This window comes from Heptranchias perlo, unplaced genomic scaffold, assembly GCF_035084215.1.
Source record: "Heptranchias perlo isolate sHepPer1 unplaced genomic scaffold, sHepPer1.hap1 HAP1_SCAFFOLD_258, whole genome shotgun sequence".
In the NCBI taxonomy this organism is placed as follows: Eukaryota; Metazoa; Chordata; class Chondrichthyes; order Hexanchiformes; family Hexanchidae; genus Heptranchias; species Heptranchias perlo.
The window spans coordinates 72875-97730 of NW_027139270.1; the positions used below are offsets into that span (position 1 = coordinate 72875).

The 24856-nt window shown below is 47.1% G+C and overlaps 1 protein-coding gene across 2 annotated transcripts in view; it reads left to right on the forward strand.

Annotated features, from left to right (window-relative positions):
• Nucleotides 1–24856, forward strand: part of LOC137310523 (disintegrin and metalloproteinase domain-containing protein 33-like) — a 382320-nt gene that overhangs the window by 72164 nt on the left and 285300 nt on the right. For both annotated transcript variants that reach the window (XM_067978293.1, XM_067978294.1), the window contains exon 6: nucleotides 1913–2093. In XM_067978293.1, the coding sequence (XP_067834394.1) occupies nucleotides 1913–2093 (181 nt within the window). The remainder of the gene's footprint in view (nucleotides 1–1912; nucleotides 2094–24856) is intronic.

Below are 24856 nucleotides of genomic sequence, written 5' to 3' on the forward strand. Positions count from 1 at the left end.
GAATCTATGTCCCCTTGTTATAGAACCCTCAACGAAGGGAAAAAGCTCCTTAGTATCCATCCTATCTGTGCCCCTCATAATTTTGTACACCTCAATCATGTCCCCCCTCAGCCTCCTCTGCTCCAAGGAAAACAAACCCAATCTTCCCAGTCTCTCTTCATAGCTGAAGCGCTCCAGCCCTGGTAACATCCTGGTGAATCTCCTCTGCACCCTCTCCAAAGCGATCACATCCTTCCTGTAGTGTGGCGACCAGAACTGCACACAGTACTCCAGCTGTGGCCTAACCAGTGTTTTATACAGCTCCATCATAACCTCCTTGCTCTTATAGTCTATGCCTCGGCTAATAAAGGCTAGTATCCCATATGCCTTCTTTACCACCTTATCTACCTGTTCCGCCACCTTCAGGGATCTGTGAACTTGCACACCAAGATCCCTCTGACCCTCTGTCTTGCCTAGGGTCCTCCCATTCATTGTGTATTCCCTTGCCTTGTTAGTCCCTCCAAAGTGCATCACCTCGCACTTTTCCGGGTTAAATTCCATTTGCCACTGTTCCGCCCATCTGACCAACCCATCTATATCGTCCTGCAGACTGAGGCTATCCTCCTCGCTATTTACCACCCTACCAATCTTTGTATCATCAGCGAACTTACTGATCATACCTTTTACATTCATATCCAAGTCATTAATGTAGACCACAAACAGCAAGGGACCCAGCACCGATCCCTGTGGTACCCCACTGGCCACAGGCTTCCAGTCACAAAAACAACCTTCGACCATCACCCTCTGCCTTCTGCCACTAAGCCAGTTTTGTATCCAAAGTGCCAAGGCACCCTGGATTCCATGGGCTCGTACCTTCTTGACCAGTCTCCTGTGGGGGACTTTATCGAAGGCCTTACTGAAATCCATGTATACCACATCCACTGCGTTACCCTCATCCACACGCCGAGTCACCCCCTCAAAAAATTCAATCAAATTAGTCAGACATGATCTTCCCTTGACAAAGCCATGTTGACTATCCCTGATTAATCCTTGCTTCTCCAAGTGGAGACTAATTTTGTCCTTCAGAATTTTTTCCAATAATTTTCCTACCACTGATGTTAGGCTCACTGGCCTGTAGTTCCCCGGGTTTTCCCTACTCCCCTTCTTGAATAATGGTATTACATTAGCGGTTCTCCAGTCCTCTGGCACATCCCCTGTGGCCAGAGAGGTTCTGAATATATGTGTCAGAGCCCCCGCAATCTCCTCCTTTGCCTCACACAGTAGCCTGGGATACATTTCGTCCGGGCCTGGGGATTTATCCATTTTTAGGCCTGCTAAAACCGCCAATACCTCCTCCCGCTCGATGTTAATATGTTCGAGTATATCACAGTCCCCCTGCCGTATTTCTATGTCTACATCGTCCTTCTCCATAGTGAAAACAGATGCAAAAAATTCATTTAGAACCCCTCCTACATCTGCCGGCTCCACACACAGATTGCCATTTTTGTCCCTAATGGGCCCTATTTTTTCCCTAGTTATCCTCTTACCCTTAATATACTTATAAAACATCTTAGGATTTTCCTTTATTTTGCTCGCCAGTGTTATTTCATGGCCCCTCCTTGATCTCCTAATTTCTTTTTTAAGTATCCCCCTGCACTTTGTGTACTCCTCTGGGGCTTCCTCTGTCTTTAGCCTTTTGTATCTGCCAAAAGCCCTCCTTTTTTTCCTAATCCATTCTCGTATATCCCCTGACATCCAAGGTTCCCTGGAGTTCTTGGAACCACCCTTGACCTTTACGGGAACATGTTGCCATTGTATGGTCTCAATCTCCCTTCTGAAAGACTCCCATTGCTCCGATGGTCAGCTGACTCCGGGCATTGAGTGTCCAAAGCACGAGACAAATGCAGGTGGTTGTTGTTGTCCCATGATGCAGTGGGCTTGTTGTCGTGGATACGATTGACAGTTATTACCTGGAGCCAATCAGAGAGGAGAATCGTCACATCATCTACAGAACGGAACATCTACCAATCAGGACAGGAACCTGTGGACATGGAAACAGCAGCCAATCAGGCATCAGCGTGATCAACCAGATCCTTCAGCAGCAACAACTCAGGGTGAGACTAACATTCTATACAAGGGGGGGCCGTCCCGGGCAGGGGGGGTCGTGGGCAGGGGGGGCGCGGGCAGGGGGTGCCGCGGGCAGGGGGGGCCGCGGGCAGTGGGGGGATGCGGGCAGGGGGGGGATGCGGGCAGGGGGGGTCGTGGGCAGGGGGGGGCCGCAGGCAGGGGGGGCGCGGGCAGGGGGGGCCGCGGGCAGGGGGGGCCGCGGGCAGGGGGGGGGATGCGGGCAGGGGGGGGCCGCGGGCAGGGGGGCGCGGGCAGCGGGGGCCGTGGGCGGGGGGGGCCGCGGGCAGGGGGGGCGCAGGCAGGGGGCCGTGGGCAGGGGGCCGTCCCGGGCAGGGGGGGGGCCGTCCCGGGCAGGGGGGGCCGCGGGCAGGGGGGGCCGTCCCGGGCAGCGGGGGGCCGTCCCGGGCAGGGGGGCCGTGGGCAGGGGGGGGCCGCGGGCAGTGGGCCCGCGGGCAGGGGGGCCGTGGGCAGGGGGGGGCCGCGGGCAGGGGGGCCGCGGGCAGGGGGGCCGCGGGCAGGGCGGGCCGCGGGCAGGGGGGGGGCGCGGGCAGGGGGCCGTGGGCAGGGGGGTCAGGGGGCCGTCCCGGGCATGAGGGGGCCGTCCCGGGCAGGGGGGGCCGCGGGCAGGGGGGGCCGTCCCGGACGGGGGGGGCCGTTCCGGGGCAGGGGGGGCCGTCCCGGGCAGGGGGGGCCGCGGGCCTCGATCATCAATCGAGGCCATATGGGTTGAGCTAAGAAATGAAAAAGGGGCAGTCACATTACTAGGAGTGAACTATAGACCCCCGAATAGCGAGAGGGAGATAGAATGAGAGGAGATCTTATTGAAACATACAAGATTTCTCAAAGGTCGGGGAGTCTAAAACAAGGGGACATAGATTTAAGGTGAGAGGGGAGAGATACAAAAGGGTCCAGAGGGGCAATTTTTTCACTCAAAGGGTGGTGAGTGTCTGGATCGAGCTGCCAGAGGCAGTAGTAGAGGCGGGTACAATTTTGTCTTTTAAAAAGCATTTGGACAGTTACGTGGGTAAGATGGGTATAGAGGGATATGGGCCAAGTGCAGGCAATTGGGACTAGCTTAGTGGTATAAACTGGGCGACATGGACATGTTGTGGAGGCAGGAACCCTCACAACATTCAAGAAGCATTTGGATGAGCACTTGAAATGCCATAGCATACAAGGCTACGGACCAAATGCTGGAATATGGGATTAGAGTAGACAGGGCTTGATGGCCGGCGCGGACACGATGGGCCGAAGGGCCTCTATCCGTGCTGTATAACTCTATGACTCTATGTTGGGCCGAAGGGCCTGTTTCCATGTTGTAAACTTCTATGATTCTATGATTCTATGATCCCTTCTCACAACTGGAATTGATTCTTTAACCAATAATGCTACCCCCCCTCCTTTTTTATCACCCACTCTATCCTGCCTGAAAACTCTATATCCAGGGATATTGAGCTGCCAATTATCCCCCTCTTTAAGCCAGGTTTCCATTATAGCAACGATATCGTGCTGCCATGTGTCTATCTGTGCCCTTAGCTCATCTGCTTTATCTGTAATACTCCTTGCATTGAAGTATATACCCTTTAACCCCATCAAATTCCTGTGCTGAACTCTATTTAATCTTTGCTTCTTTTGCCTTTCTGAGTCACTAACTACGTCACTAACTGCTTTTCTACTTCCCGTTTCCTGGTCTGAATTTGTCCTATCTGTACCTGCCCTTTGGTTCCCATCCCCCTGCCATACTAGTTTAAACCCTCCCCAACAGAACTAGCAACTGCCCCCATGAGGATATTGGTCCCGGTTCTGCTTGGGTGCAGCCCGTCCAGCTTGTACAGGTCCCGCCTTTCCCAGAATCGGTCCCAACGCCTCAGGAATTTAAACCCTCCCTCCGACACCATCTCTCAAGCCACGCATTCATCTGGTCTATTCTCCTATTTCTGCTCTCGCTAGCACGTGGCATTGGGAGTAATCCTGAGATTACTACCTTAGAGGTCCTGCTTTTTAATTTATCTCCTAACTCCCCATATTCTGCTTGCAGGACCTCATCCCTTTTTTTACCCATGTCGTTGGTACCGATATGGACCACGACTACTGGCTGTTCACCCTCTCCCTTCAGAATGTCCTGCAGCCGCTCCGTGACATCCTTGACCCGAGCACCAGGGAGGCAACATACCATCCTGGAGTCACGTTTGCGGCTGCAGAAACGCCTATCTGTTCCCCTTATGATGGAATCCCCTATCATTATTGCTCTCCCATTCTTTTTCCTCCCCTCCTGATGATATTATGATCACTGTTTCCCAAATGCTCCCTCACTGAAACATGCCCCACCTGCCCCACTTCATTCCCAGTACTAGATCCAGCTCTGCTTCCTTCCTGGTTGGGCTGGAAACACACTGTTCCAGAAAGTTCTCTTGAACACATTTCAGGAATCCCTCCCCTCTTTGCCCTTTACCCTGTTACTGTCCCAGTCTATATTGGGGTAATTGAAGTCCCCCATTATCACTGCTCTCTAGTTCTTGCATCTTTCTGTAATGTGCCTGCAAGTGTTCTCCTCTATCTCCTTCCCACTATTTGCTGGTCTGTAGTACACACCCAGTAGTGGAATAGCTCCTCTGTTGTTCCTCAATTATGGACAGGGGCAAGCATCATTGACCAGTGAGGGGGTTTATATACTGGGGGAAGGTGTTTAGATACTGGGGGAAGGTGTTTATATACTGGGGGAAGGGGTTTATATACTGGGGGAAGGGGTTTATATACTGGGGGAAGGTGTTTATATACTGGGGGAAGATGTTTATATACTGGGGGAAGGTGTTTATATACTGGGGGAAAGTGTTTATATACTGGGGGAAGGGGTTTATATACTGGGGGAAGGTGTTTATATACTGGGGGAAGATGTTTATATACTGGGGGAAGATGTTTATATACTGGGGGAAGGTGTTTATATACTGGGGGAAGGTGTTTATATACTGGGGGAAGGTGTTTATATACTGGGGGAAGGTGTTTATATACTGGGGGAAGATGTTTAGATACTGGGGGAAGGGGTTTAGATACTGGGGGAAAGTGTTTAGATACTGGGGGAAGGTGTTTAGATACTGGGGGAAAGTGTTTAGATACTGGGGGAAGGGGTTTAGATACTGGGGGAAGGGGTTTAGATACTGGGGGAAAGTGTTTAGATACTGGGGGAAGGTGTTTAGATACTGGGGGAAAGTGTTTAGATACTGGGGGAAAGTGTTTAGATACTGGGGGAAGGGGTTTAGATACTGGGGGAAAGTGTTTAGATACTGGGGGAAGGGGTTTAGATACTGGGGGAAGGTGTTCAGATACTGGGGGAAAGTGTTTAGATACTGGGGGAAGGTGTTTAGATACTGGGGGAAAGTGTTTATATACTGGGGGAAAGTGTTTATATACTGGGGGAAGGTGTTTAGATACTGGGGGAAGGTGTTTATATACTGGGGGAAGGTGTTTAGATACTGGGGGAAGGGGTTTAGATACTGGGGGAAAGTGTTTAGATACTGGGGGAAGGTGTTTAGATACTGGGGGAAGGTGTTTATATACTGGGGGAAAGTGTTTAGATACTGGGGGAAGGTGTTTATATACTGGGGGAAGGGGTTTATATACTGGGGGAAGGGGTTTATATACTGGGGGAAGGGGTTTATATACTGGGGGAAGGGGTTTATATACTGGGGGAAGGGGTTTATATACTGGGGGAAGGTGTTTATATACTGGGGGAAGGGGTTTATATACTGGGGGAAGGGGTTTATATACTGGGGGAAGGGGTTTATATACTGGGGGAAGGTGTTTATATACTGGGGGAAGGGGTTTATATACTGGGGGAAGGGGTTTATATACTGGGGGAAGGGGTTTATATACTGGGGGAAGGGGTTTATATACTGGGGGAAGGTGTTTATATACTGGGGGCAGATGTTTATATACTGGGGGAAGATGTTTATATACTGGGGGAAGGTGTTTATATACTGGGGGAAGGTGTTTATATACTGGGGGAAAGTGTTTATATACTGGGGGAAAGTGTTTATATACTGGGGGAAGATGTTTAGATACTGGGGGAAGGGGTTTAGATACTGGGGGAAAGTGTTTAGATACTGGGGGAAGGTGTTTAGATATGGGGGAAAGTGTTTAGATACTGGGGGAAGGGGTTTAGATACTGGGGGAAAGTGTTTAGATACTGGGGGAAGGTGTTTAGATACTGGGGGAAGGTGTTTAGATACTGGGGGAAAGTGTTTATATACTGGGGGAAAGTGTTTATATACTGGGGGAAAGTGTTTAGATACTGGGGGAAGGTGTTTAGATACTGGGGGAAGGTGTTTAGATACTGGGGGAAGGGATTTAGATACTGGGGGAAAGTGTTTAGATACTGGGGGAAGGTGTTTATATACTGGGGGAAGGTGTTTATATACTGGGGGAAAGTGTTTAGATACTGGGGGAAGGTGTTTATATACTGGGGGAAGGTGTTTATATACTGGGGGAAGGTGTTTATATACTGGGGGAAGGGATTTAGATACTGGGGGAAAGTGTTTAGATACTGGGGGAAGGTGTTTATATACTGGGGGAAGGTGTTTATATACTGGGGGAAGGTGTTTATATACTGGGGGAAGGTGTTTAGATACTGGGGGAAGGGATTTAGATACTGGGGGAAAGTGTTTAGATACTGGGGGAAGGTGTTTATATACTGGGGGAAGGTGTTTATATACTGGGGGAAAGTGTTTAGATACTGGGGGAAAGTGTTTATATACTGGGGGAAGGTGTTTATATACTGGGGGAAGGGGTTTAGATACTGGGGGAAAGTGTTTATATACTGGGGGAAGGTGTTTATATACTGGGGGAAGGTGTTTATATACTGGGGGAAGGTGTTTATATACTGGGGGAAGGGGTTTAGATACTGGGGGAAGGTGTTTATATACTGGGGGAAGGTGTTTATATACTGGGGGAAGGTGTTTATATACTGGGGGAAGGTGTTTATATACTGGGGGAAGGGGTTTATATACTGGGGGAAGGTGTTTAGATACTGGGGGAAGGGGTTTATATACTGGGGGATGGTGTTTATATACTGGGGGAAGGTGTTTATATACTGGGGGAAGGTGTTTATATACTGGGGGAAGGTGTTTATATACTGGGGGAAGGTGTTTATATACTGGGGGAAGGTGTTTATATACTGGGGGAAGGTGTTTATATACTGGGGGAAGGTGTTTATATACTGGGGGAAGGGGTTTATATACTGGGGGAAGGTGTTTATATACTGGGGGAAGGGGTTTATATACTGGGGGAAGGGGTTTATACACTGGGGGAAGGGGTTTATATACTGGGGGAAGGTGTTTATATACTGGGGGAAGGTGTTTATACACTGGGGGAAGGGGTTTATACACTGGGGGAAGGGGTTTATATACTGGGGGAAGGGGTTTATATACTGGGGGAAGGTGTTTATATACTGGGGGAAGGTGTTTATATACTGGGGGAAGGTGTTTATATACTGGGGGAAGGTGTTTATATACTGGGGGAAGGTGTTTATATACTGGGGGAAAGTGTTTATATACTGGGGGAAGGTGTTAAAATACTGGGGGAAGGTGTTTATATACTGGGGGAAGGTGTTTATATACTGGGGGAAGGTGTTTATATACTGGGGGAAGGTGTTTTGATACTGGGGGAAGGTGTTTATACACTGGGGGAAGGTGTTTATATACTGGGGGAAGGTGTTTTGATACTGGGGGAAGGTGTTTATATACTGGGGGAAGGTGTTTTGATACTGGGGGAAGGTGTTTATATACTGGGGGAAGGTGTTTATATACTGGGGGAAGGTGTTTTGATACTGGGGGAAGGTGTTTATATACTGGGGGAAGGTGTTTATACACTGGGGGAAGGGGTTTATACACTGGGGGAAGGGGTTTATATACTGGGGGAAGGTGTTTATATACTGGGGGAAGGTGTTTATACACTGGGGGAAGGGGTTTATACACTGGGGGAAGGGGTTTATATACTGGGGGAAGGTGTTTATATACTGGGGGAAGGTGTTTATATACTGGGGGAAGGGGTTTATATACTGGGGGAAAGTGTTTATATACTGGGGGAAGGTGTTTAGATACTGGGGGAAGGTGTTTTGATACTGGGGGAAGGTGTTTATATACTGGGGGAAAGTGTTTATATACTGGGGGAAGGTGTTTATACACTGGGGGAAGGGGTTTATACACTGGGGGAAGGGGTTTATACACTGGGGGAAGGTGTTTATATACTGGGGGAAGGTGTTTATATACTGGGGGAAGGTGTTTAGATACTGGGGGAAGGTGTTTTGATACTGGGGGAAGGTGTTTATATACTGGGGGAAGGGGTTTATACACTGGGGGAAGGGGTTTATATACTGGGGGAAGGTGTTTATATACTGGGGGAAGGTGTTTAGATACTGGGGGAAGGTGTTTTGATACTGGGGGAAGGTGTTTATATACTGGGGGAAGGTGTTTATACACTGGGGGAAGGGGTTTATACACTGGGGGAAGGGGTTTATATACTGGGGGAAGGTGTTTATATACTGGGGGAAGGTGTTTTGATACTGGGGGAAGGTGTTTATATACTGGGGGAAGGTGTTTTGATACTGGGGGAAGGTGTTTAGATACTGGGGGAAAGTGTTTAGATACTGGGGGAAGGGGTTTAGATACTGGGGGAAGGTGTTTATATACTGGGGGAAGGTGTTTTGATACTGGGGGAAGGTGTTTATATACTAGGGGAAGGTGTTTATATACTGGGGGAAGGTGTTTATATACTGGGGGAAAGTGTTTATATACTGGGGGAAGGTGTTTCGATACTGGGGGAAGGTGTTTAGATACTGGGGGAAGGTGTTTAGATACTGGGGGAAGGTGTTTATATACTGGGGGAAGGTGTTTAGATACTGGGGGAAGGGGTTTATATACTGGGGGAAGGGGTTTAGATACTGGGGGAAGGTGTTTAGCTACTGGGGGAAAGTGTTTATATACTGGGGGAAGGTGTTTATATACTGGGGGAAGGGGTTTATATACTGGGGGAAGGTGTTTAGATACTGGGGGAAGGGGTTTATATACTGGGGGAAGGTGTTTATATACTGGGGGAAGGGGTTTATATACTGGGGGAAGGTGTTTATATACTGGGGGAAAGTGTTTAGATACTGGGGGAATGTGTTTATATACTGGGGGAAGGTGTTTAGATACTGGGGGAAGGTGTTTATATACTGGGGGAAGGTGTTTATATACTGGGGGAAGGTGTTTATATACTGGGGGAAGGGGTTTATATACTGGGGGAAGGTGTTTAGATACTGGGGGAAAGTGTTTATATACTGGGGGAAAGTGTTTATATACTGGGGGAAGGTGTTTAGATACTGGGGGAAAGTGTTTATATACTGGGGGAAAGTGTTTATATACTGGGGGAAAGTGTTTATATACTGGGGGAAGGTGTTTATATACTGGGGGAAGGGGTTTATATACCGGGGGAAGGGGTTTATATACTGGGGGAAGGGGTTTGGATACTGGGGGATGGTGTTTATATACTGGGGGAAGGTGTTTATATACTGGGGGAAGGGGTTTATATACTGGGGGAAGGTGTTTATATACTGGGGGAAGGTGTTTATATACTGGGGGAAGGTGTTTATATACTGGGGGAAGGTGTTTATATACTGGGGGAAGGGGTTTATATACTGGGGGAAGGGGTTTATATACTGGGGGAAGGGGTTTATATACTGGGGGAAGGGGTTTGGATACTGGGGGAAGGTGTTTATATACTGGGGGAAGGTGTTTGTATACTGGGGGAAGGGGTTTATATACTGGGGGAAGGTGTTTATATACTGGGGGAAGGGGTTTATATACTGGGGGAAGGGGTTTATATACTGGGGGAAGGGGTTTGGATACTGGGGGAAGGTGTTTATATACTGGGGGAAGGTGTTTATACACTGGGGGAAGGTGTTTATATACTGGGGGAAGGGGTTTATATACTGGGGGAAGGGGTTTATATACTGGGGGAAGGGGTTTGGATACTGGGGGAAGGTGTTTATTTACTGGGGGAAGGTGTTTATATACTGGGGGAAGGGGTTTATATACTGGGGGAAGGTGTTTAGATACTGGGGGAAGGGGTTCAGATACTGGGGGAAGGTGTTTATATACTGGGGGAAGGGGTTTAGATACTGGGGGAAGGTGTTTATATACTGGGGGAAGGTGTTCAGATACTGGGGGAAGGGGTTTATATACTTGGGGAAGGTGTTTATATACTGGGGGAAGGTGTTTATATACTGGGGGAAGGTGTTTTTATACTGGGGGAAGGGGTTTAGATACTGGGGGACGGTGTTTATATACTGGGGGAAGGTGTTCAGATACTGGGGGAAGGGGTTTATATACTGGGGGAAGGTGTTTATATACTGGGGGAAGGTGTTTATATACTGGGGGAAGGTGTTTATATACTGGGGGAAGGTGTTCAGATACTGGGGGAAGGGGTTTAGATGCTGGGGGAAGGTGTTCAGATACTGGGGGAAGGGGTTTAGATACTGGGGGAAGGTGTTTAGATACTGGGGGAAGGTGTTCAGATACTGGGGGAAGGGGTTTAGATACTGGGGGAAGGTGTTTAGATACTAGGGGAAAGTGTTCAGATACTGGGGGAAGGGGTTTAGATACTGGGGGAAGGTGTTTAGATACTGGGGGAAGGTGTTCAGATACTGGGGGAAAGTGTTTATATACTGGGGGAAGGTGTTTATATACTGGGGGAAAGTGTTTATATACTGGGGGAAGGTGTTTATATACTGGGGGAAAGTGTTTATATACTGGGGGAAGGGGTTTAGATACTGGGGGAAGGTGTTCAGATACTGGGGGAAAGTGTTTAGATACCGGGGGAAGGTGTTTATATACTGGGGGAAGGTGTTTATATACTGGGGGAAAGTGTTTATATACTGGGGGAAGGTGTTTAGATACTGGGGGAAGGTGTTTATATACTGGGGGAAGGTGTTTAGATACTGGGGGAAGGTGTTTATATACTGGGGGAAGGTGTTTATATACTGGGGGAAGGTGTTTATATACTGGGGGAAGGTGTTTATATACTGGGGGAAAGTGTTTATATACTGGGGGAAGGTGTTTAGATACTGGGGGAAGGTGTTTATATACTGGGGGAAGGTGTTTATATACTGGGGGAAGGTGTTTATATACTGGGGGAAAGTGTTTAGATACTGGGGGAAGGGGTTTATATACTGGGGGAAGGTGTTTATATACTGGGGGAAAGTGTTTATATACTGGGGGAAGGGGTTTATATACTGGGGGAAGGTGTTTATATACTGGGGGAAGGTGTTTATACACTGGGGGAAGGGGTTTATACACTGGGGGAAGGGGTTTATATACTGGGGGAAGGTGTTTATATACTGGGGGAAGGTGTTTATATACTGGGGGAAGGTGTTTAGATACTGGGGGAAGGTGTTTTGATACTGGGGGAAGGTGTTTATATACTGGGGGAAGGTGTTTATACACTGGGGGAAGGGGTTTATACACTGGGGGAAGGGGTTTATACACTGGGGGAAGGTGTTTATATACTGGGGGAAGGTGTTTATATACTGGGGGAAGGTGTTTAGATACTGGGGGAAGGTGTTTTGATACTGGGGGAAGGTGTTTATATACTGGGGGAAGGGGTTTATACACTGGGGGAAGGGGTTTATATACTGGGGGAAGGTGTTTATATACTGGGGGAAGGTGTTTAGATACTGGGGGAAGGTGTTTTGATACTGGGGGAAGGTGTTTATATACTGGGGGAAGGTGTTTATACACTGGGGGAAGGGGTTTATACACTGGGGGAAGGGGTTTATATACTGGGGGAAGGTGTTTATATACTGGGGGAAGGTGTTTTGATACTGGGGGAAGGTGTTTATATACTGGGGGAAGGTGTTTAGATACTGGGGGAAAGTGTTTAGATACTGGGGGAAGGGGTTTAGATACTGGGGGAAGGTGTTTATATACTGGGGGAAGGTGTTTATATACTGGGGGAAGGTGTTTTGATACTGGGGGAAGGTGTTTATATACTGGGGGAAAGTGTTTATATACTGGGGGAAGGTGTTTATATACTGGGGGAAGGTGTTTCGATACTGGGGGAAGGTGTTTAGATACTGGGGGAAGGGGTTTAGATACTGGGGGAAGGTGTTTAGCTACTGGGGGAAGGTGTTTAGCTACTGGGGGAAAGTGTTTATATACTGGGGGAAGGTGTTTATATACTGGGGGAAGGTGTTTAGATACTGGGGGAAGGTGTTTATATACTGGGGGAAGGTGTTTAGATACTGGGGGAAGGGGTTTATATACTGGGGGAAGGGGTTTAGATACTGGGGGAAGGTGTTTAGCTACTGGGGGAAAGTGTTTATATACTGGGGGAAGGTGTTTATATACTGGGGGAAGGGGTTTATATACTGGGGGAAGGTGTTTAGATACTGGGGGAAGGGGTTTATATACTGGGGGAAGGTGTTTATATACTGGGGGAAGGGGTTTATATACTGGGGGAAGGTGTTTATATACTGGGGGAAAGTGTTTAGATACTGGGGGAAGGTGTTTATATACTGGGGGAAGGTGTTTAGATACTGGGGGAAGGTGTTTATATACTGGGGGAAGGTGTTTATATACTGGGGGAAGGTGTTTATATACTGGGGGAAGGTGTTTATATACTGGGGGAAGGGGTTTATATACTGGGGGAAGGTGTTTAGATACTGGGGGAAAGTGTTTATATACTGGGGGAAAGTGTTTATATACTGGGGGAAGGTGTTTAGATACTGGGGGAAGGTGTTTATATACTGGGGGAAGGTGTTTATATACTGGGGGAAGGTGTTTATATACTGGGGGAAGGTGTTTAGATACTGGGGGAAAGTGTTTAGATACTGGGGGAAGGTGTTTAGATACTGGGGGAAGGTGTTTATATACTGGGGGAAGGGGTTTATATACTGGGGGAAGGTGTTTATATACTGGGGGAAGGTGTTCAGATACTGGGGGAAGGGGTTTAGATACTGGGGGAAGGTGTTCAGATACTGGGGGAAGGGGATTAGATACTGGGGGAAGGTGTTTAGATACTGGGGGAAGGTGTTCAGATACTGGGGGAAGGGGTTTAGATACTGGGGGAAGGTGTTTAGATACTGGGGGAAAGTGTTCAGATACTGGGGGAAGGGGTTTAGATACTGGGGGAAGGTGTTCATATACTGGGGGAAAGTGTTTATATACTGGGGGAAGGTGTTTATATACTGGGGGAAAGTGTTTATATACTGGGGGAAGGTGTTTATATACTGGGGGAAAGTGTTTATATACTGGGGGAAGGGGTTTAGATACTGGGGGAAGGTGTTCAGATACTGGGGGAAAGTGTTTAGATACCGGGGGAAGGTGTTTATATACTGGGGGAAGGTGTTTATATACTGGGGGAAAGTGTTTATATACTGGGGGAAGGGGTTTAGATACTGGGGGAAGGTGTTTAGATACTGGGGGAAGGTGTTTATATACTGGGGGAAGGTGTTTAGATACTGGGGGAAGGTGTTTATATACTGGGGGAAGGTGTTTAGATACTGGGGGAAGGTGTTTATATACTGGGGGAAGGTGTTTATATACTGGGGGAAGGTGTTTATATACTGGGGGAAAGTGTTTATATACTGGGGGAAGGTGTTTAGATACTGGGGGAAGGTGTTTATATACTGGGGGAAGGTGTTTATATACTGGGGGAAGGTGTTTATATACTGGGGGAAAGTGTTTATATACTGGGGGAAGGGGTTTAGATACTGGGGGAAGGTGTTTAGATACTGGGGGAAGGTGTTTATATACTGGGGGAAGGGGTTTAGATACTGGGGGAAGGTGTTTATATACTGGGGGAAGGTGTTTATATACTGGGGGAAGGTGTTTATATACTGGGGGAAGGGGTTTATATACTGGGGGAAAGTGTTTAGATACTGGGGGAAGGGGTTTATATACTGGGGGAAGGTGTTTATATACTGGGGGAAAGTGTTTATATACTGGGGGAAGGGGTTTATATACTGGGGGAAGGTGTTTATATACTGGGGGAAGGTGTTTATACACTGGGGGAAGGGGTTTATACACTGGGGGAAGGGGTTTATATACTGGGGGAAGGTGTTTATATACTGGGGGAAGGTGTTTATATACTGGGGGAAGGTGTTTAGATACTGGGGGAAGGTGTTTTGATACTGGGGGAAGGTGTTTATATACTGGGGGAAGGTGTTTATACACTGGGGGAAGGGGTTTATACACTGGGGGAAGGGGTTTATACACTGGGGGAAGGTGTTTATATACTGGGGGAAGGTGTTTATATACTGGGGGAAGGTGTTTAGATACTGGGGGAAGGTGTTTTGATACTGGGGGAAGGTGTTTATATACTGGGGGAAGGGGTTTATACACTGGGGGAAGGGGTTTATATACTGGGGGAAGGTGTTTATATACTGGGGGAAGGTGTTTAGATACTGGGGGAAGGGGTTTATATACTGGGGGAAGGTGTTTATATACTGGGGGAAGGTGTTTATACACTGGGGGAAGGGGTTTATACACTGGGGGAAGGGGTTTATATACTGGGGGAAGGTGTTTATATACTGGGGGAAAGTGTTTATATACTGGGGGAAGGGGTTTATACACTGGGGGAAGGGGTTTATATACTGGGGGAAGGTGTTTATATACTGGGGGAAAGTGTTTATATACTGGGGGAAGGGGTTTATATACTGGGGGAAGGTGTTAAAATACTGGGGGAAGGTGTTTTGATACTGGGGGAAGGTGTTTATATACTGGGGGAAGGTGTTTATACACTGGGGGAAGGGGTTTATACACTGGGGGAAGGGGTTTATATACTGGGGGAAGGTGTTTATATACTGGGGGAAGGTGTTTATATACTGGGGGAAGGGGTTTATATACTGGGGGAAGGTGTTTTGATACTGGGGGAAGGTGTTTATATACTGGGGGAAGGTGTTTTGATACTGGGGGAAGGTGTTTAGATACTGGGGGAAAGTGTTTAGATACTGGGGGAAGGGGTTTAGATACTGGGGGAAGGTGTTTATATACTGGGGGAAGGTGTTTATATACTGGGGGAAGGTGTTTTGATACTGGGGGAAGGTGTTTATATACTGGGGGAAAGTGTTTATATACTGGGGGAAGGTGTTTATATACTGGGGGAAGGTGTTTAGATACTGGGGGAAGGGGTTTAGATACTGGGGGAAGGTGTTTAGCTACTGGGGGAAAGTGTTTATATACTGGGGGAAGGTGTTTATATACTGGGGGAAGGGGTTTATATACTGGGGGAAGGTGTTTAGATACTGGGGGAAGGTGTTTATATACTGGGGGAAGGTGTTTAGATACTGGGGGAAGGGGTTTATATACTGGGGGAAGGGGTTTAGATACTGGGAGAAGGTGTTTAGCTACTGGGGGAAAGTGTTTATATACTGGGGGAAGGTGTTTATATACTGGGGGAAGGGGTTTATATACTGGGGGAAGGGGTTTATATACTGGGGGAAAGTGTTTAGATACTGGGGGAAGGTGTTTATATACTGGGGGAAGGTGTTTAGATACTGGGGGAAGGTGTTTATATACTGGGGGAAGGTGTTTATATACTGGGGGAAGGTGTTTATATACTGGGGGAAGGTGTTTATATACTGGGGGAAGGTGTTTATATACTGGGGGAAGGGGTTTATATACTGGGGGAAGGTGTTTAGATACTGGGGGAAAGTGTTTATATACTGGGGGAAAGTGTTTATATACTGGGGGAAGGTGTTTAGATACTGGGGGAAAGTGTTTATATACTGGGGGAAAGTGTTTATATACTGGGGGAAGGTGTTTATATACTGGGGGAAGGGGTTTATATACTGGGGGAAGGGGTTTATATACTGGGGGAAGGGGTTTGGATACTGGGGGAAGGTGTTTATATACTGGGGGAAGGTGTTTATATACTGGGGGAAGGTGTTTATATACTGGGGGAAGGGGTTTATATACTGGGGGAAGGTGTTTATATACTGGGGGAAGGTGTTTATATACTGGGGGAAGGTGTTTATATACTGGGGGAAGGTGTTTATATACTGGGGGAAGGGGTTTATATACTGGGGGAAGGTGTTTATATACTGGGGGAAGGGGTTTATATACTGGGGGAAGGGGTTTATATACTGGGGGAAGGGGTTTGGATACTGGGGGAAGGTGTTTATATACTGGGGGAAGGTGTTTATATACTGGGGGAAGGGGTTTATATACTGGGGGAAGGGGTTTATATACTGGGGGAAGGGGTTTGGATACTGGGGGAAGGTGTTTATTTACTGGGGGAAGGTGTTTATATACTGGGGGAAGGGGTTTATATACTGGGGGAAGGTGTTTAGATACTGGGGGAAGGGGTTCAGATACTGGGGGAAGGTGTTTATATACTGGGGGAAGGTGTTTATTTACTGGGGGAAGGTGTTTATATACTGGGGGAAGGGGTTTAGATACTGGGGGAAGGTGTTTATATACTGGGGGAAGGGGTTTAGATACTGGGGGAAGGTGTTTATTTACTGGGGGAAGGTGTTTATATACTGGGGGAAGGTGTTTATATACTGGGGGAAGGTGTTTATATACTGGGGGAAGGTGTTCAGATACTGGGGGAAGGGGTTTATATACTGGGGGAAGGTGTTTATATACTGGGGGAAGGTGTTTATATACTGGGGGAAGGTGTTTATATACTGGGGGAAGGTGTTTATATACTGGGGGAAGGTGTTCAGATACTGGGGGAAGGGGTTTAGATACTGGGGGAAGGTGTTCAGATACTGGGGGAAGGGGTTTAGATACTGGGGGAAGGTGTTTAGATACTGGGGGAAAGTGTTCAGATACTGGGGGAAGGGGTTTAGATACTGGGGGAAGGTGTTTAGATACTGGGGGAAGGTGTTCAGATACTGGGGGAAAGTGTTTATATACTGGGGGAAGGTGTTTATATACTGGGGGAAAGTGTTTATATACTGGGGGAAGGTGTTCAGATACTGGGGGAAGGGGTTTAGATACTGGGGGAAGGTGTTTAGATACTGGGGGAAGGTGTTCAGATACTGGGGGAAGGTGTTTATATACTGGGGGAAGGTGTTTATATACTGGGGGAAAGTGTTTATATACTGGGGGAAGGGGTTTAGATACTGGGGGAAGGTGTTTAGATACTGGGGGAAGGTGTTTATATACTGGGGGAAGGTGTTTAGATACTGGGGGAAGGTGTTTATATACTGGGGGAAGGTGTTTATATACTGGGGGAAAGTGTTTATATACTGGGGGAAGGTGTTTATATACTGGGGGAAGGTGTTTAGATACTGGGGGAAGGTGTTTATATACTGGGGGAAAGTGTTTATATACTGGGGGAAGGGGTTTAGATACTGGGGGAAGGTGTTTATATACTGGGGGAAGGTGTTTATATACTGGGGGAAGGTGTTTATATACTGGGGGAAGGGGTTTATATACTGGGGGAAAGTGTTTAGATACTGGGGGAAGGGGTTTATATACTGGGGGAAGGTGTTTATATACTGGGGGAAAGTGTTTATATACTGGGGGAAGGGGTTTATATACTGGGGGAAGGTGTTTATATACTGGGGGAAAGTGTTTATATACTGGGGGAAGGTGTTTATATACTGGGGGAAGGTGTTTATATACTGGGGGAAGGGGTTTATATACTGGGGGAAAGTGTTTAGATCCTGGGGGAAGGGGTTTATATACTGGGGGAAGGTGTTTATATACTGGGGGAAGGTGTTTATATACTGCGGGAAGGTGTTTATATACTGGGGGAAGGTGTTTATATACTGGGGGAAGGTGTTTAGATACTGGGGGAAAGTGTTTATATACTGGGGGAAGGTGTTTATATACTGGGGGAAGGTGTTTATATACTGGGGGAAGGTGTTTATATACTGGGGGAAGGTGTTTATATACTGGGGGAAGGTGTTTATATACTGGGGGAAGGTGTTTATATACTGGGGGAAAGTGTTTAGATACTGGGGGAAGGTGTTTATATACTGGGGGAAGGTGTTTATATACTGGGGGAAGGTGTTTATATACTGGGGGAAGGTGTTTATATACTGGGGGAAGGTGTTTATATACTGGGGGAAGGTGTTTATATACTGGGGGAAGGTGTTTATATACTGGGGGAAGGTGTTTATATACTGGGGGAAGGTGTTTATATACTGGGGGAAGGTGTTTATATACTGGGGGAAGGTGTTTAGATACTGGGGGAAAGTGTTTATATACTGGGGGAAGGTGTTTATATACTGGGGGAAGGTGTTTATATACTGGGGGAAGGTGTTTATATACTGGGGGAAGGTGTTTATATACTGGGGGAAAGTGTTTAGATACTGGGGGAAGGTGTTTAGATACTGGGGGAAAGTGTTTATATACTGGGGGAAGGTGTTTATATACTGGGGGAAGGTGTTTATATACTGGGGGAAAGTGTTTAGATACTGGGGGAAAGTGTTTATATACTGGGGGAAAGTGTTTATATACTGGGGGAAAGTGTTTATATACTGGGGGAAAGTGTTTAGATACTGGGGGAAAGTGTTTATATACTGGGGGAAAGTGTTTATATACTGGGGGAAAGTGTTTATATACTGGGGGAAAGTGTTTATATACTGGGGGAAAGTGTTTATACACTGGGGGAAGGTGTTTATATACTGGGGGAAAGTGTTTATATACTGGGGGAAAGTGTTTATATACTGGGGGAAAGTGTTTAGATACTGGGGGAAAGTGTTTATATGCTGGGGGAAGGTGTTTATATACTGGGGGAAAGTGTTTATATACTGGGGGAAAGTGTTTATATACTGGGGGAAAGTGTTTATATACTGGGGGAAGGTGTTTATATACTGGGGGAAGGTGTTTATATACTGGGGGAAGGTGTTTATATACTGGGGGAAGGTGTTTATATACTGGGGGAAGGTGTTTATATACTGGGGGAAGGTGTTTATATACTGGGGGAAGGTGTTTATATACTGGGGGAAAGTGTTTAGATACTGGGGGAAAGTGTTTATATACTGGGGGAAGGTGTTTAGATACTGGGGGAAAGTGTTTATATACTGGGGGAAGGTGTTTATATACTGGGGGAAGGTGTTTATATACTGGGGGAAAGTGTTTAGATACTGGGGGAAGGGGTTTATATACTGGGGGAAGGTGTTTATATACTGGGGGAAGGGGTTTATATACTGGGGGAAGGTGTTTATATACTGGGGGAAAGTGTTTATATACTGGGGGAAGGTGTTTAGATACTGGGGGAAAGTGTTTATATACTGGGGGAAGGTGTTTATATACTGGGGGAAGGGGTTTAGATACTGGGGGAAAGTGTTTATATACTGGGGGAAGGGGTTTATATACTGGGGGAAAGTGTTTATATACTGGGGGAAAGTGTTTATATACTGGGGGAAAGTGTTTATATACTGGGGGAAGGTGTTTAGATACTGGGGGAAAGTGTTTAGATACTGGGGGAAGGTGTTTAGATACTGGGGGAAAGTGTTTATATACTGGGGGAAGGGGTTTATATACTGGGGGAAAGTGTTTATATACTGGGGGAAAGTGTTTATATACTGGGGGAAAGTGTTTATATACTGGGGGAAGGTGTTTAGATACTGGGGGAAAGTGTTTATATACTGGGGGAAGGTGTTTATATACTGGGGGAAGGGGTTTATATACTGGGGGAAAGTGTTTAGATACTGGGGGAAGGGGTTTATATACTGGGGGAAGGTGTTTATATACTGGGGGAAGGTGTTTATATACTGGGGGAAAGTGTTTATATACTGGGGGAAGGTGTTTAGATACTGGGGGAAAGTGTTTATATACTGGGGGAAGGTGTTTATATACTGGGGGAAGGGGTTTATATACTGGGGGAAAGTGTTTAGATACTGGGGGAAAGTGTTTATATACTGGGGGAAGGTGTTTCGATACTGGGGGAAAGTGTTTAGATACTGGGGGAAAGTGTTTAGATACTGGGGGAAGGTGTTTATATACTGGGGGAAGGTGTTTATATACTGGGAGAAAGTGTTTATATACTGGGGGAAAGTGTTTAGATACTGGGGGAAGGGGTTTAGATACTGGGGGAAAGTGTTTAGATACTGGGGGAAAGTGTTTATATACTGGGGGAGGGGGTTATATAGAATCATAGAATCATAGAAGTTACAACATGGAAACAGGCCCTTCGGCCCAACATGTCCATGTCGCCCAGTTTATACCACTAAGCTAGTCCCAATTGCCTGCACTTGGCCCATATCCCTCTATACCCATCTTACCCATGTAACTGTCCAAATGCTTTTTAAAAGACAAAATTGTCCCCGCCTCTACTACTGCCTCTGGCAGCTCGTTCCAGACACTCACCACCCTTTGAGTGAAAAAATTGCCCCTCTGGATCCTTTTGTATCTCTCCCCTCTCACCTTAAATCTATGCCCCCTCGTTATAGACTCCCCTACCTTTGGGAAAAGATTTTGACTATCGACCTTATCTATGCCCCTCATTATTTTATAGACTTCTATAAGATCACCCCTTAACCTCCTACTCTCCAGGGAAAAAAGTCCCAGTCTGTCTAACCTCTCCCTGTAAGTCAAACCATCAAGTCCCGGTAGCATCCTAGTAAATCTTTTCTGCACTCTTTCTAGTTTAATAATATCCTTTCTATAATAGGGTGACCAGAACTGTACACAGTATTCCAAGTGTGGCCTCACCAATGCCCTGTACAACTTCAACAAGACATCCCAACTCCTGTATTCAATGTTCTGACCAATGAAACCAAGCATGCTGAATGCCTTCTTCACCACCCTATCCACCTGTGACTCCACTTTCAAGGAGCTATGAATCTGTACTCCCAGATCTCTTTGTTCTATAACTCTCCCCAACGCCCTACCATTAACGGAGTAGGTCCTGGCCCGATTCGATCTACCAAAATGCATCACCTCACATTTATCTAAATTAAACTCCATCTGCCATTCATGGGCCCACTGGCCCAATTTATCAAGATCCCGTTGCAATCCTAGATAACCTTCTTCACTGTCCACAATGCCACCAATCTTGGTGTCATCTGCAAACTTACTAACCATGCCTCCTAAATTCTCATCCAAATCATTAATATAAATAACAAATAACAGCGGACCCAGCACCGATCCCTGAGGCACACCGCTGGACACAGGCATCCAGTTTGAAAAACAACCCTCTACAACCACCCTCTGTCTTCTGTCGTCAAGCCAATTTTGTATCCAATTGGCTACCTCACCTTGGATCCCATGAGATTTAACCTTATGTAACAACCTACCATGCGGTACCTTGTCAAATGCTTTGCTGAAGTCCATGTAGACCACGTCTACTGCACAGCCCTCATCTATCTTCTTGGTTACCCCTTCAAAAAACTCAATCAAATTCGTGAGACATGATTTTCCTCTCACAAAACCATGCTGACTGTTCCTAATTAGTCCCTGCCTCTCCAAATGCCTGTAGATCCTGTCCCTCAGAATACCCTCTAACAACTTACCCACTACAGATGTCAGGCTCACTGGTCTGTAGTTCCCAGGCTTTTCCCTGCCGCCCTTCTTAAACAAAGGCACAACATTTGCTACCCTCCAATCTTCAGGCACCTCACCTGTAGCGGTGGATGATTCAAATATCTCTGCTAGGGGACCCGCAATTTCCTCCCTAACCTCCCATAACGTCCTGGGATACATTTCATCAGGTCCCGGAGATTTATCTACCTTGATGCGCGTTAAGACTTCCAGCACCTCCCTCTCTGTAATATGTGCACTCCTCAAGACATCACTATTTATTTCCCCAAGTTCCCTAACATCCATGCCTTTCTCAACCGTAAATACCGATGTGAAATATTCATTCAGGATCTCACCCATCTCTTGTGGTTCCGCACATAGATGACCTTGTTGATCCTTAAGAGGCCCTACTCTCTCCCTAGTTACCCTTTTGCCCTTTATGTATTTGTAGAAGCTCTTTGGATTCACCTTTGCCTGATCTGCCAAAGCAATCTCATATCCCCTTTTTGCCCTCCTGATTTCTCTCTTAACTCTACTCCGGCAATCTCTATACTCTTCAAGGGATCCACTTGATCCCAGCTGCCTATGCATGTCATATGCCTCCTTCTTTTTGACTAGTGCCTCAATCTCCCGAGTCATCCAAGGTTCCCTACTTCTACCAGCCTTGCCCTTCACTTTATAAGGAATGTGCTTACCCTGAACCCTGGTTAACACACTTTTGAAAGCCTCCCACTTACCAGACGTCCCTTTGCCTGCCAACAGACTCTCCCAATCAACTTCTGAAAGTTCCTGTCTAATACCATCAAAATTGGCCTTTCCCCAATTTAGAATTTTAACTTTTGGGCCAGACCTATCATTCTCCATAGCTATCTTAAAACTAATGGAATTATGATCACTGGTCCCAAAGTGATCCCTCACTAACACTTCTGTCACCTGCCCTTCCTTATTTCCCAAGAGGAGGTCAAGTTTTGCCCCCTCTCTAGTCGGGCCATCCACATACTGAATGAGAAATTCCTCCTGAATACACTCAACAAATTTCTCTCCATCCAAGCCCCTAATGCTATGGCTATCCCAGTCAATGTTGGGAAAGTTAAAGTCCCCTACTATTACCACCCTATTTTTCTTGCAGATGTCTGTAATCTCCTTACATATTTGCTCCTCAATTTCCCGTTGACTATTTGGGGGTCTGTAGTACAATCCTATCAAAGTGATCTCTCCCTTCTTATTTTTCAGTTCTACCCATATAGACTCAGTGGGCGAACCCTCGGATATATCCCCTCTCACTACTGCCGTGATGTTCTCCCTAATCAAGAACGCAACTCCCCCTCCTCTCTTACCTCCTGCTCTATCTTTCCTATAGCATCTGTACCCTGGAACATTGAGCTGCCAGTCCTGCCCCTCCCTTAGCCATGTTTCAGTAATAGCTATAACATCCCAGTCCCATGTACCCATCCATGCCCTGAGTTCATCTGCCTTGCCCATCAGACTTCTTGCATTGAAATAAATGCAGTTTAATCTAGACTTCCCTTGGTCTTTGCCCTGCTTTCTCAGACCATCTGTCCGGTCATGTTCTGTACACTCTCCCTTACTGCCTTTTGTTTCTGTCACCACTTTATTTCCCACTGACTTCCTGCATCGGTTCCCATCCCCCTGCCACATTAGTTTAAACCCTCCCCAACAGCACCGGCAAACACTCCCCCTAGGACATTGGTTCCAGTCCTGCCCAGATGCAGACCGTCCAATTTGTACTGGTCCCACCTCCCCCAGAACCGGTTCCAATGGCCCAGGAATTTGAATCCCTCCCTCTTGCACCATCTCTCAAGCCACGTATTCATCTTAGCTATCCTGTCATTCCTACTCTGACTAACCCGTGGCACTGGTAGCAATCCTGAGATTACTACCTTTGAGGTCCTACTCTTTAGTTTAACTCCTAACTCCCTAAATTCAGCTTGTAGGACCTCATCCTGTTTTTTACCTATATCGTTGGTACCTATATGCACCACGACAACTGGCTGTTCACCCTCCCCCTCCAGAATGTCCTGCAGCCGCTCCGAGACATCCCTGACCCTTGCACCAGGGAGGCAACATACCATCCTGGAGTCTCGGTTGCGTCCGCAGAAACGCCTGTCTATTCCCCTTACAATCGAGTCCCCTATCACTATAGCTCTGCCACTCTTTTTCCTGCCTTCCTGTGCAGCAGAGCCAGCCACGGTGCCATGAACCTGGCCACTGCCACCTTCCCCTGGTGAGCCATCTCCCCCAACAGTATCCAAAACGGTATACCTGTTTTGGAGGGAGATGACCGCAGGGGACCCCTGCACTGCCTTCCTACTCTTCCTCTGTCTGTTGGTCACCCATTCACTATCTCCCTCAGTAATTTTTATCTGCGGTGTGACCAACTCACTGAACGTGCTATCCACGACTTTCTCAGCATCGCGGATGCTCCAAAGTGAGTCCATCCGCAGCTCCAGAGCCGTCAAGCGGTCAAACAATAGCTGCAGCTGGACACACTTCCCGCAGGTGAAGGAATCAGGGACACAGGAAGGATCCCTGAATTCCCACATCCCACAAGAGGAACATGACACGGCTGTGGGATCTCCTGCCATGACTTAACCCCTAAATTAGCTTAAGAACAACTACAATGTCAAGAGAAAAAAAAAGGAAAGAAAAACTACTTACCAGTCCCTTTAAGGAGTTTACTCCTTTAAATTGTTCTCAATTTAGAGAATGTTAACTGCACTAGGGACCTTGATTCACTAAAAAATAAACGCTACTTCCTATAAGACCTGCAGACCTTCCCTTTCCTTTTACTTTAGTTACTGTAGATAAGTAGAAATACTCACCTGAACCTACTCACCAATCAGGTGCCTCCCCTGTGTCGCGTCCCGATCTGATTCCTGACGTCACTTCGAACTCGGTCGCAGCTCCGCTCGGCTCGGCTCCTCTCAGCTGTTCTCAGCGCTCTGAAATCCCGCCTTTTATCGGACGCTCCCTCCGCTCGGCTCGGCTCCTCTCAGCTGTTCTCAGCGCTCTGAAATCCCGCCTTTTATCGGACGCTCCCTCCGCTCGGCTCGGCTCCTCTCAGCGCTCTGAAATCCCGCCTTTTATCGGACGCTCCCTCCGCTCGGCTCGGCTCCTCTCAGCTGTTCTCAGCGCTCTGAAATCCCGCCTTTTATCGGACGCTCCCTCCGCTCGGCTCGGCTCCTCTCAGCTGTTCTCAGCGCTCTGAAATCCCGCCTTTTATCGGACGCTCCCTCCGCTCGGCTCGGTTCCTCTCAGCTGTTCTCAGCGCTCTG